Source organism: Cucurbita moschata, unplaced genomic scaffold, assembly GCF_002738365.1.
Source record: "Cucurbita moschata cultivar Rifu unplaced genomic scaffold, Cmos_1.0 Cmo_Scf00005, whole genome shotgun sequence".
Lineage (NCBI taxonomy): Eukaryota > Viridiplantae > Streptophyta > Magnoliopsida > Cucurbitales > Cucurbitaceae > Cucurbita > Cucurbita moschata.
This window is the reverse complement of record NW_019268521.1, coordinates 6192254-6204831: the sequence shown is the minus strand read 5'-3', so window position 1 is coordinate 6204831 and position 12578 is coordinate 6192254. Positions and strand designations below refer to the sequence as shown.

Sequence of the window (12578 nt, the reverse complement as noted above, 5' to 3'; positions counted from 1 at the left end):
TCATCTGCAAATATGGCCGATGTTTCACAGTTGAATACAGAAGAACAGTCACCTAATTCCATTCCAAATTTTTCTTCTGAGCAATTACGACAGATAGCACAAGCCTTATCTGCAATCAATCATCACCCTTCTGGTAATTCTGACAATTACATCAATGTTGCAGGTTTGTTTCCCATATCTACATTATCTATTAACTCTGCGAGTTCTAATTCATGGATTCTCGATAGTGGAGCTACGGATCATATAGTATCAAAATCTTCTGTTATGACTGAACCAAAGGCTGCCATCATGTCTACAATAAATTTGCCTAATGGAGAGACAGCACGTGTGTCACATACTGGCAATATTTCCCTTAGCCCTAACCTTAAATTAAACAACGTTTTATGTGTGCCTTCATTCAATTTAAACCTAATGTCGATCAGCAAACTTACCAATAACTTGAAATGTTATGTCACCTTCTATCCTGATTCTTGTGTTATGCAGGACTTGGCTACGGGGAAGATGATTGGCTCGGGTAAACAATTTGGAGGTCTCTATCATATTTCTTCATCTCCAATCAAGTCTTCAGCTCATCAAGTATCTCAGTCATCTGATTTGTAGCATTTACGCCTAGGTCATCCTTCCTTTTCTCGTTTTAAATTTCTAGCTGATCAATTGCATCTTAATAATGCGAGTTATTCTCATAATTGCAGTATCTGCCCGTTAGCAAAACAAACTAGGTTGTCTTTCCCAAGAAGTTCAATAACAACCCATTCTGCTTCTGATCTGATACATTGTGATGTTTGGGGACCACATAAAATTCCTACCCATTCTGGTTTGCGTTTTTTTCTCACTATTGTTGATGATTTTACTCGATGTACTTGGGTTTTTTTAATGCAACATAAGTCAGAAGTACATCATTTGTTGATGAACTTTGTTAAATTCGTTCAAACTCAATTTCATACTACTATCAAGATAGTTCGATCAGACAATGGGACTGAGTTCCTATCTTTGCAACCATTCTTTACTTCTTGTGGTATTGAATTTCAGCGCACTTGTGTCTATACTCCACAACAAAATGGAGTCGTAGAACGCAAGCATCGCCATATCCTAAATGTAGCTAGGTCTCTTCTTTTTCAGTCACAGGTTCCACTTAATTTTTGGGGAGAGTGCATTTTAACGGCTGTTTATCTTATAAATAGAACGCCATCACCATTATTATCTAACAAGACACCCTTTGAAGCACTCTACAAACGACCACCTACATTTCATCATCTTAAAGTTTTTGGTTGTAAATGTTATGCAACTATAGTACATCCTAAGCAAAAATTTGAACCTAGGGCAACTCCTTGTGTTTTCGTAGGATATCCTTGTGGTCATAAAGGTTATAAGTTGTATGACATGCAATCTCACACATTCTTTATCAGCCGTGATGTCAAATTTTGTGAAGATGATTTTCCTTTTTCATCAGCTTCACAAAATTTGACATCACGGCTGATAAAGAATGTGTGAGATTGCATGTCATACAACTTGTAACCTTTATGACCACAAGGATATCCTACGAAAACACAAGGAGTTGCCCTAGGTTCAAATTTTTGCTTAGGATGTACTATAGTTGCATAACATTTACAACCAAAAACTTTAATCAGCTTCACAAATTTTGAATGTTCCACTGTCCGAACCAGCATTATTATATTGTGATAATCAAGCAGCATTACATATAACAGTCAATCCAGTTTTTCATGAACGTACGAAACACATTGAAATAGATTGTCATATAGTTCGAGAAAAATTACAAGCTGGAATCATCAAACCGTGATACCTTAGAGCCTAAACACCTTAGAGCTTGCCGTGATAATTAGTTAGAATATATCTTAGATATTTAGGAAGCTGTTAGTATAGATTTGATTAACCGTATATTTTATTTATTTACCAGATTTAATTAGATATATATTTTTCTATTTTTAGGTATTAGTTGATAGTTTGTATCTATTTAAACGTGTAAACCTGAATGAAGATCATACTTTCGATCCCAATTCTATTTCTATTTCTCATTCTTAACATACTATTATAAAATATGATAGCGAAATTACTCATAAACATGAAAACATAGGTAGGTAGGCATGAAATTAAAACAACTTCAAGTAAAGCTTTTCTATGATTATTCAATTCCATACTCGATCTCTTCCATTTCGAGGAGTGATCTCTCGATTTCAAACCGAAGCACCACGTTTGCTTTATTGTCATGCCATGGTTTAAATTTTAGTGAGGGACACTACTTTGCACTTAAAGGTGGAGTTGATCCATGCATAACAAAAATGGCAAAAAGAGAGGTGGAAATAAAGAACACAGTGTGCCGTTTTGGCTAACTTTGCGTACAAGTTGGGTCTCCTGCATACATACAAATTGATTTGATTTTTGTAATTTTTCAGTGCAAAAACATAAAATAAAGTAATTATATTATAATCAAACTAAATTTATATCACAACAATACCCACACTATACTATACTTTTACTTATAGTTTCATTAATTGTCCACTTGACTGGATTTCAAAATCATTCATAAACTTGATTTGATAGGCTAGGACTTAAAACAACTTCAAGTGGAATTTTTCTTGGAACAGTTGATCCAAAACCCTCTTCCATGTCAAGTAATTCTTCGGATGGCCTCTCAATTTCAAAATTCTGAAGTAGATTTGCAAGGGTAAGATGCATAAATTGAAGGGCAAATGAGATTCCAGGACACATTCTTCGACCACTTCCAAATGGCATTAGTTGCTGATTTTGTCCTCTCATGTCAAACTTTGTATCACTTGTTAAGAATCTTTCTGGACAAAATTCACAAGGATCCTCCCAAACAAGTGGATCTTTTTGCAGTTTTTGAACATTCACTATAAGGCGTGTCTTTGCAGGGATATGATAACCTGAAACTGTACAATCTTCTACAGATTCATGAGGGATTAGCAATGGCGCGGGAGGATATAAGCGCAATGTCTCCTTTATAATGGCTTGGAGATACGGTAGATTTTTGACATCGGACTCTTTTACTTGTCTTGTTCCAACTTTTTCACCTAATTCATGTTTTACCTTGTTGAGTGCTTGTTGGTTGTTGAGGAGTAGAGAAAGAGCCCATGTCATAGTAATCATTGTAGTGTCGGATGCACCCAATACGATAGCCTACATAATATCGTAATTTATTTTATTATTCCATCTTAACTAAGGAGAAAATAAGAATTGAATCCGAATAAAATTGAAATGTACATATATGCTTACCAAACAAGTGGCTTTGGTGACTGTATCCGCATCATAACCACATAACCCTCCGTCGTCGTGGACAGCAGAAAGCATGACATCCATGAAGTCTTGCTCCCCTGTTTCTCCACGTTCACCCGAAGTCTTGGTCTTCTCTCGATGCTCTTTGATCCATTTAGTAAGCATTTGGTCAAGCACCTTGGCGGTCTTGTTCATGGCCTTCTTATACCCTCCCAAATCCAACCAACTTAGACATGGAAACGAATCTGAAGGAACAAATGCCCCAAACAGTTCAAAAACATCCCTCAACGCTCCTCGGTACTGCTCCCCACCACTGCCTTCCAAATCAGTGCTGAATTGCTTTCCGACCATCATCCTAAATATTGTGTTCAGACTTAGATCCCCAAACCACTTCCTCATCTCAACCCTCACTTTCCCACCGGACCCTTTACTTGTGCTGTCGGCGCATAACTCATACAGTTTCTTGATCGAACTTTGAACCTCGGATATTCTAATGTGTTGGAGCTGCTCGAGGCGGTGGTTCGTCAAGAGTTCAAGCGTGGCTAGTTTGCGCACATGGCGCCAGTATGGACCGTATGGGCTAATCGCCATCATTGCGCTGTTGTAGCCGAGCAGCTCCGGGGCTAAACCCTTTGGGCGGGATGCGAAAATTGTGTCGTTTGTGGTGAAGCACTCTCGCGCTATTTCCCAACTGCTCACGACAAGGGCTGTGTTCACTCCCAATCTTAAGGTAAAGATAGGTCCGTAGGCGTCGGCCATTTTGGCCAAGGTTATGTGAGTTGGCTCTGTGGCACTGAGTTTATGGAGGTGGCCGATCAGTGGCAAACGACCGGGGGGTTCAGGTGGAAGTGTGTTGTTGGTGCGGTGAGCGGCGGATCTCCGAGAAGTAATAGCAAAGAGCGCATAGAGAAAGAGGAGAAGGGCGAAGGTTGCGGGTAAGATGTGAGTAAGTTCCATTTGTGGTGGGCGTGGGTTGTCCAGTTTGTAGGATGTCTATCAGATTTATTGTTATTTGGGCAGCCTCAATAGACAGTGACTTTCACTAGTAGTGTGGTCATTTTGATCCTATTGCATTGTTACATCAACAATAATGTTACCAATTATTGTTATATATATTAATCACAAATTATTACTTTTAATTCATTTTCTTTTTTCTTTTTCTATTGTCATTATAATAATGAGAGTTGGTTTGAAAACTTTAATGATTCTAATCTTTTTCAATCTATTCCATCTTTTACTATTATATTAATAATTAATAATACATAAACCTTAGTTAGTTAGTTTAGTTAATGTACCATTTTTAGTTATTCGGGGCGTATTATAAAGCAAGATTCATGAGTATTTTCAAGAACAAGGATACATAATACATAAGAATGACCAAAATTTGTACGAAGAAGGAAGGTAAGAGTGATTTTCATCGTTATCTACCTCTATGTCGATGATATCATTCATAATAGCGCTTCTAACTGTGTTTTGGATAAATTTAAGTTTTAAGATGAGTAAATTTGAGATGTCACTATTTTCTTGGCCTATAAGTATATCAAGTGATTGGAGATGAATTTATGAGTAAATTTAGTATGTTCAATTGTAAGCTTGCTGCCACACCCATAATATTAATGAGAAATTACAACATGAAGGAGTAGAAATGATAGATATTAGAAGGTTCAGGAGCTTGGTTGGCAGATTGTTTACTTAACAAACACGACCCGGTATTGTATTTTTTGTTGGTGTTATTTCCATGTTTATGCAACCGCTATCAAAGTTTCATTAGGGCGTCATAGCAAGAAAGATTTTGTGAATGTGGAAAAACTTATATGTCGGAGTACTTCAAGGAGTGTTGCCAACTAAGGTTTCTACCTTCTTACAAGCTAAGTTTCTACAAAGGTAGAGTTGCCAATGGATGCTTGACACGTGTCCGAGTCATCGTCTTCTTCCTGTGATTTCCATAATACAATTACTTTTTCCATTTTCTTTGCATTTTCATATTTCTTTCTACGTAAATCGGATTAACACGGTTCTTTCAACCATATGTTACTAACCACAATTTCAGGCGTTTAAGGATTAAATTACGGTTGACTTTGACCAGAATTCTAATTTTCTATCATTTTTCTTTTATATTTTTACTAAGTTCCTCTATTATTTCAAGTATTTTTCTCTACGGTCAAATCTACAAATTTGGTCTCTAAGATCCTAAATAAAATCTTAAAAGTTCGACTTAATAGAAAAATTAGATTTTTAAACTTTTCATCGGGCTCGGGTCTTAAGATACTACACTTTTACTTATAGTTTCATTTATTGTCTTCAAGACCAAAATCATTTGTAAACTAGATTTGATAGGGGTGGACTTAAAACAACTTCGAGTGATGTTTTTCTTGGAACACTTGATCCAAAACCCTCTTCCACGTCAAGTAATTCTTTTGATGGCCTCCCAATTTCAAATTTCTGAAGTAGATTTGCAAGGGTAGGATGCATAAATCGAAGGGCAAATGAGATTCCAGGATACATTCTTCGACCACTTCCAAATACATTAGTTGTTGATTCTTCGACCACTTCCAAATACATTAGTTGTTGATTCTTCGACCACTTCCAAATACATTAGTTGTTGATTTTGTCCTCTCATGTCAAACTGTGTGTGGCTTGCTAAGAATCTATCTAAACGAAATTCACAAGAATCCTCCCAAACAAGTGGGTCTTTTTGCAATTTTTGAACATTCCCTATAAGTCGTGTCCTTGCAGGGATATGATAGCCTGAAACTGTACAATCTTCTATAAATTTAGGAGGGATTAATAACTACAGGATATACACGCAATGTCTCTTTCACAATGGCTTGGAGATATGACATTTTTTACATCAGACTCTTTCACTTATTTTGATCTTACAACATTTTCATCTAATTATACTAAATTTATATCTTATTGAACTTATTTTTCATACATGTCACAACTATAATCACACACTATACAATACGTGTTTACAAGTAGATACATTTACAAGTAGTTTCATTTATTGTCTTTGACTTCATTTCAAAGCTATTCGTAGACTAGGCTCGGTAGGCGTGGATGTAAAACAACTTCAAGTGGAGTTTTTTTTAGAACGGTTATTCCAAAACCTTCATCCATATTCAGTAACTCTTCAGATGGCCTATCGATTTCAAATTCATGAAGTAGGCTTGCAAGAGTAAGATGCATAAGTTGAAGCGCAAATGAGATTCCAGGACACATCCTTCGACCAGACCCAAATGGCATTAGTTGCAGATTTTGACCTCTCATGTCAAACTTTGTGGCGCTTGTTAAGAATCTTTCTGGACGAAATTTACAAGGATCCTCCCAAACAAGTGGGTCTTCTTGTAGTTTTTTAACATTCACTAAAAGTTGTGTCCGTGCAGGGATATGATAGCCTGAAACTGTACAATCTTCTACAGATTCATGAGGGATTAATAACGGCACTGCAGGATACAAACGCAATGTCTCTTTCACAATGGCTTGGAGATATGGTAGATTTTTGACATCGGGTTCTTTCACTTGTCGTGATCTTCCAACTTTTCCATCTAATTCAAGTTGTGCTTTTTTTAGTGCTTGTTGGTTGTTGAGGAGTAGAGAAAGAGCCCATGTCATGGTAATCATTGTAGTGTCATATGCGCCCAGTACCATAGCCTATACAATATTATTCCATCTCAAAATTCAATCATGGAAGGAAAGGCTTTTAAAAATCCGAATAAGATTGAAATACATATATATGCTTACGAAACAAGTGGCTTTGGTGACTGTGTCGGCATCAAAACCACCTAACCCTCCGTGGTCGCTGACAGGAGAAAGCATGACATCCATGAAGTCTTGCTCCTCTGTTTCCACTCCACCTTCACCCCAATTCTTGTTCTTCTCTCGATGTTCTTCGATCCATTTAGTAAGCATTTGGTCAAGCACCTTGGCGGTCTTGTTCATGGCCTTCTTATACCCTCCCAAATCCAACCAACTTAGACACGGAAACGAATCTGAAGGAACAAATGCTCCAAACAGTTCAAAAACATCCCTCAACGCCTCTTTGTACTGCTCCGCGCCACTGCCTTCGAAAACAGAGCTCAGTCGCTTTCCCACCACCATCCTAAGTATTGTATTCAAACTTACATCCCCAAACCACCTCCTCATCTCAACCCTCACTTTCCCACCTGATCCCTTATTTAATTCATACAGTTTCTTGATCGAACTTCGAACCTCGGACATTCTGATGTGCTGGAGCTGCTCCAGGCGCTGATTTGCGAGGAGTTCATGCGTGGCTATTTTTCGGACATGGCGCCAGTATGGACCGTACGGGCTAACGGACAGCAGTGTGTAGTTGTAGCCGAGCAGCTCTGAGGCTAAACCTTTTGAGCGGGAGGCGAAGATTGTGTCGTTTGTGGTGAAGCACTCTCGCGCTATTTCCCAACTGCTCACGACAAGGGCTGTGTTCATGCCCAATCTTAAGGTAAAGATAGGTCCGTAGGCGTCGGCCATTTTGGCCAAGGTTATGTGAGTTGGCTCTGTTGCACTTAGTTTATGGAGGTGGCCGATCACTGGCAAACGACCGCCGGCTTCCGGTGGAAGTGTGTTGTTGGTGCGATGAGCGGCGGATCTCCGAGAAGATATACGAAAGAGAGCATAGAGAAAGAGGAGAAGGGCGAAGGTTGCAGGTATGTTGTGAGTAAGTTCCATTTGTGGTGGGCGTGAGGTTTGCAGTTTGGAAGGGTTTATATCAGATTTATTCACATTAGAGCAGAGGCTGAATCGACATGGACCATCAAAAGTAGTGTGGTCCTTCTCATCAAATTGCATTCATACATCAACAATAATCTTAACAATTATTTGTTTTTAATTGATTTTATGGGAAACTTTTATGGTTGTTAATAGCCCAACAATCTTTTTTTCTTCTTCTATTGTCATTATATTAATGAGAGTTGGTTTGAAAACTTTAGATTACGGATCATTATTGATACTGATCTTTCTATTCTGTCTTTTTCTATGATATTAATAATTAATAATACATAAACATTATTTAGTTGAGTTAATGTTCGGATATATTATGCACCAAGATTCATGGGTATTTTCAAGAATAAGGATACATAATACGTGAGAATAAGTAAAATTTGTACAAAAAAGGAAGGTAAGAGTGATTTTCATCATTTATGCCTTTATGTAGATGATATCATTCATAATATCTCTTCGAACTCTCTTTTGGATAAATTTAAGTTTTAAGGATGAGTAAGTATATCAAGTTGAAGATGAGATTTTTATTTCATAAAGGAAATAGCTAAAGATATTAAGAGTAAATTCAGTATGCTCAATTGTGAGCTTTCAGCCACACCCATAAATATTAATGAAAAATGAGAAGGTTATATGGGTTCAGAAGCTTGGTTGGCGAATTGATTTATTTAACGCATGGACGACCTAACCTTGCATTTCCTATTGGTGTTATTTCCATGTTTATGCAACAACCTTCCAAGGTTAATTATGGAGCAAACAAAATGAGTCTTGCGTTATGTTGCTAAACTATGGAATATGGAATTTGATATTCTAAATCTTCTAATTTCACATTATATGGGTTCACGAATAACGATTGGGTATGATCAATAGATGATAGATGGAGTATTTCAACCAATGTTTTCATTACTTGGGATGTTAAAGAAGTAAGCACAGTGACGGTGTCAACTTCAGAAGCAGAATATGTTGCTGCAATGTATCAAACCATTCGACTAAGAAGAGTGTTAGGTAATGTTCAAGAAGAGCTTAAATGAGCCAAACAATCTATCTCTGTATGAACCAACCCAACATTCATTCAACATTAGTCTGTCTCTAATTCTAGTAGTTGGGATTAAAAGATGATTCCATTAATGGATTGTTTGGGAAGTGGGAATTTTGATTATTGGTCTAGAGATGGACGGTGGCAAAGAAATATGATAAAGCATTAAAAGATTAACAAGTCCGATTTAATATCGTTACAGAATACGATTGCGAGATTACTCATAAATATGGGCAGGTAAGCGTGGAGTTAAGACAACTTCAAGTGGAGCTTTTCTGAGACTGGTCAATCCCATACCCTCTTCCATGTCGAGGAGTTCTTCTGATAGCCTCTCAATTTCAAACCCATGTAAAAAGTTTGCAAGTGTGATATGCATTACTTGAAGGGCAAAGGAGATTGCAGGGCACCTCCTTCGGCCATTTCCAAATGGTATGAATTGTGGACTTAATCCTCTAACATCAAAGTTCTTTTGGCCGGTTAGAAATCTTTCTGGACGAAATTCACTAGGTTCTTCCCAAACACGTGGGTCTTTTTGGAGCTTTTGAACATTAACTATGAGACGTGTCCCTTTGCAGATGTGGTAGCCAGCGACTGTGCAATCCTCGACTGATTCATGAGGGGCCATTAACGGTACAGCAGGATACAACCGTAGAGTTTCCTTAACAATAGCTTGGAGATACGGTAGATTTTTTACATCAGACTCTTTTACTTGTCTTGATCTTCCAACTTTTTCGTCTAATTCAAGTTGGACCTTCTTGAGCGTTTCTTCGTTATTGAGGAGTAAACAAAGAGCCCATGTCATGGTAACCGCGGTTGTGTCAAATCCGCCAACTATCATATTCTACACCAATTTGAACAAAAGGTTATTGATCCATACCAAATTTGAGAAGAACATGAAAAGACAGAACTTACCAAGCATGTAGCTTTAATGATCGTATCAGCATCGTAGCTGAAATGTTGTCCATCTTCTTCAACTCTAGCAATCATCACATCCATGAAGTCCTTCTCCGCCGTCTCCGCTTCGCCGTCGTTTCTTCTCTCCCGATGTTGTTGGAGGAATTTATGAAACGCCTCATCTATTATTTTGGCTGTCTTCTTCATTGTCTTCTCATGTCCTCCCAAGTCCAACCAGCTCAGAAACGGAAACGAATCCGAAGGAACGAATATATGGAACAATCCAAAGAAATCGATCAACGCCTTGGGGAAGTTTTCAGTACCATGCTGGATGGCGGAGAATCGCTTTCCAATCACCATCTTGAATATGGTATTCAGGGTTATGTCTGCCAACCACTTCTTCATTTCCACCGCCACTTTCTCACCTCTTTCATTGCTTTTAATACTCATTTTGTGTAGCTCCTTCATCCAGCGCTGTACCTCGAATGCTCTGATGTGTTGGAGCTGCTCGAGGCGGTGGTTAGTGAGGAGCTCGAGCGTGGCTATTTTGCGCACTTGGCGCCAGTGTGGAGTGTATGGGCTGAACCCCATCATCGCATAATCATAGGCAAGAAGCTTTGAGGCCACAAGCTTTGGACGAGAGGCGAAGATTCTGTCGTTTGTGGTAAGAAACTCCTTTGCTATTTCCCAACTGCTCACAACCAAGGCCTTTTTCATACCGAACCTTAACGTAAACATGGGCCCATAGGCATCTGCCATTTTGGCCAACACTATGTGAGTTGGGTCTCCTGCATGGAGCAGATGGAGGTGGCCAATGAGCGGCCAAGCGCCACCGGCCTCCGGTGGGATCCTCTTCCGATGAGCGACAGATCTCCGGGACGAAGTGAAGAGAACATAGAGAAAGAAAAGAAAGGGGAAGATTATTCCGGCGAGGGCGTAAAGGTGTTCCATTTGTGGTGGTCAGGATTTGGAGAGTTGAGGAGTGAGTATATGAGGCGATGCCTCTCCGGACTCCAAAAACAAATTAAATGTAGGAATGTAGTATTGGCGGGATATTATTGATTGTGGATGTCCGTATATGAGCTAAACTAAAAGCGGTGAATTATTGTATGAATGCAGAACTATGATCACGATGGAGAAGCTTGGGGATAAGATTTGGAAATCCACGGCTGAGAATTCATTTTTGTATAGATTTCTTAGTTTGTTTCCTATAATATTTTAAGGTTTCAAACATACAAATTGATTTTATAATATTTTAAGGTTTCAAACATACAAATTGATTTTATAATATTTTAAGGTTTCAAACATACAAATTGATTTTATAATATTTTAAGGTTTCAAACATACAAATTGATTTTATAATATTTTAAGGTTTCAAACATTCAAACATCCTACCCATCGCCTAGTACAACCATTCAATACTATTTTTTTTTTATTCTGTTCTTAAATATCAACCACATAAAAAGTTATTTAAATTTTTTTTTTTTTTTTGTCTAACGATGGAGAAGTTAAATGACACTTATATATATATATATATTAATAAAATTCTCTTTTTGGAACAAAACTCTTTATCTGCTTTCGCCCGATCACGGTTTTAAAATGCGCCTAGGAGAGATTTTTACGTCTTTATATAAAATGTTTTGTTCTTCTTTCCAATCGACATGAGGTCTCACAATCTACCCCTTGGGGGCTAGTGTCCTCGCTAGCCGCTCAATGTCCGGCTCTGATACTATTTGTAACGTCTAAGCCCACTGCTAATAGACATTTTCCATTTTAGCTCGTTATATATCGTTGTTAGTCTCACGATTTTAAAACGTGTCTGTTAGGGAGAGGTTTCTATATCTTTATAAGAAATGTTTAGTTCTCCTCTCCAACGGACGTGTGATCTCACAGAAGTTTAAAAAACTTTGATGGAAAGCTCAATATGGATTAAGAGGACAAAATGGACTTGGGTTGTTATAAATGGTACGAAAGTCCAAAGAAAACAGTGTGCTGAGATGACACATCCTTTGACAAGTTCTAATGCATACATCTTTTGAGTATTCACCATTAGACGTATCTTTGCAAAGATGAGATAGCCATAAAATATCTTTTTAGAGATACATCGGATTTTTAACATTAGACTCTTTCAATTGTTTGGAAACTTCTCTCTGACATACACGTTTTAAAACTTGGGAGAAAGTAAAAAAGAACAATATTTACTAGCGATGAGTTTGGACTGTTACAAGTGACCTCTCGATTTCAAACTCATGTAGCAAGTTTAAGAAAATCCTAAAGAAGACAATATTTGTTAGTGGTTCGATTTGTGCGGTTACAAGTGGCCTCTTGATTTCAAACCCATGTAGAAAGTTTGCAAGACGGAAATGCATTATTTGAAGGTCACATCTTTGGACCATTTCAAAATTGTGTATACTGTAGTCACATGGTCCCTTTCAAAAAAGTGAGTCTTTTTTGGAGCTTTTGAACATTAACTACGAGGGATGTCACTCTTCCTTTAAATGTGTGGCAGCCAAAATCTGTGCAATCTTCTACTCACGAGGGACTAACAATGATATAGATTCTGACTTCATTTGTTTTTAATGTGTAGAAAGTTTATGAGCTCCTATCCAAAGATGTAATACCCGAAGAAAGAAAGAGACAAAAAAAAAAAAAAAAAAAA

The 12578-nt window shown here is 37.8% G+C and overlaps 4 protein-coding genes across 4 annotated transcripts in view; all 4 read right to left on the bottom strand.

The window, feature by feature from the left end:
* The window catches only part of LOC111442569 (cytochrome P450 CYP82D47-like), a 20843-nt gene that overhangs the window by 3537 nt on the left and 4728 nt on the right, over nucleotides 1-12578 (bottom strand). The window lies entirely within an intron of this gene.
* Nucleotides 2422-4322, bottom strand: LOC111442564 (cytochrome P450 CYP82D47-like). The gene is made up of 2 exons (XM_023079973.1): nucleotides 3253-4322; nucleotides 2422-3156 (listed from the first exon to the last, which is right to left on the bottom strand). Exons 1-2 carry the CDS (start codon nucleotides 4207-4209, stop codon nucleotides 2536-2538), a joined length of 1578 nt encoding a protein of 525 aa, XP_022935741.1. The 5' UTR covers nucleotides 4210-4322; the 3' UTR covers nucleotides 2422-2535.
* LOC111442560 (cytochrome P450 CYP82D47-like) lies at nucleotides 6240-8123 on the bottom strand. The gene is made up of 2 exons (XM_023079969.1): nucleotides 6997-8123; nucleotides 6240-6906 (listed from the first exon to the last, which is right to left on the bottom strand). Exons 1-2 carry the CDS (start codon nucleotides 8059-8061, stop codon nucleotides 6283-6285), a joined length of 1689 nt encoding a protein of 562 aa, XP_022935737.1. The 5' UTR covers nucleotides 8062-8123; the 3' UTR covers nucleotides 6240-6282.
* LOC111442570 (cytochrome P450 CYP82D47-like) lies at nucleotides 9165-10915 on the bottom strand. Its single transcript, XM_023079978.1, has 2 exons — nucleotides 9938-10915; nucleotides 9165-9866 (listed from the first exon to the last, which is right to left on the bottom strand). Exons 1-2 carry the CDS (start codon nucleotides 10868-10870, stop codon nucleotides 9243-9245), a joined length of 1557 nt encoding a protein of 518 aa, XP_022935746.1. The 5' UTR covers nucleotides 10871-10915; the 3' UTR covers nucleotides 9165-9242.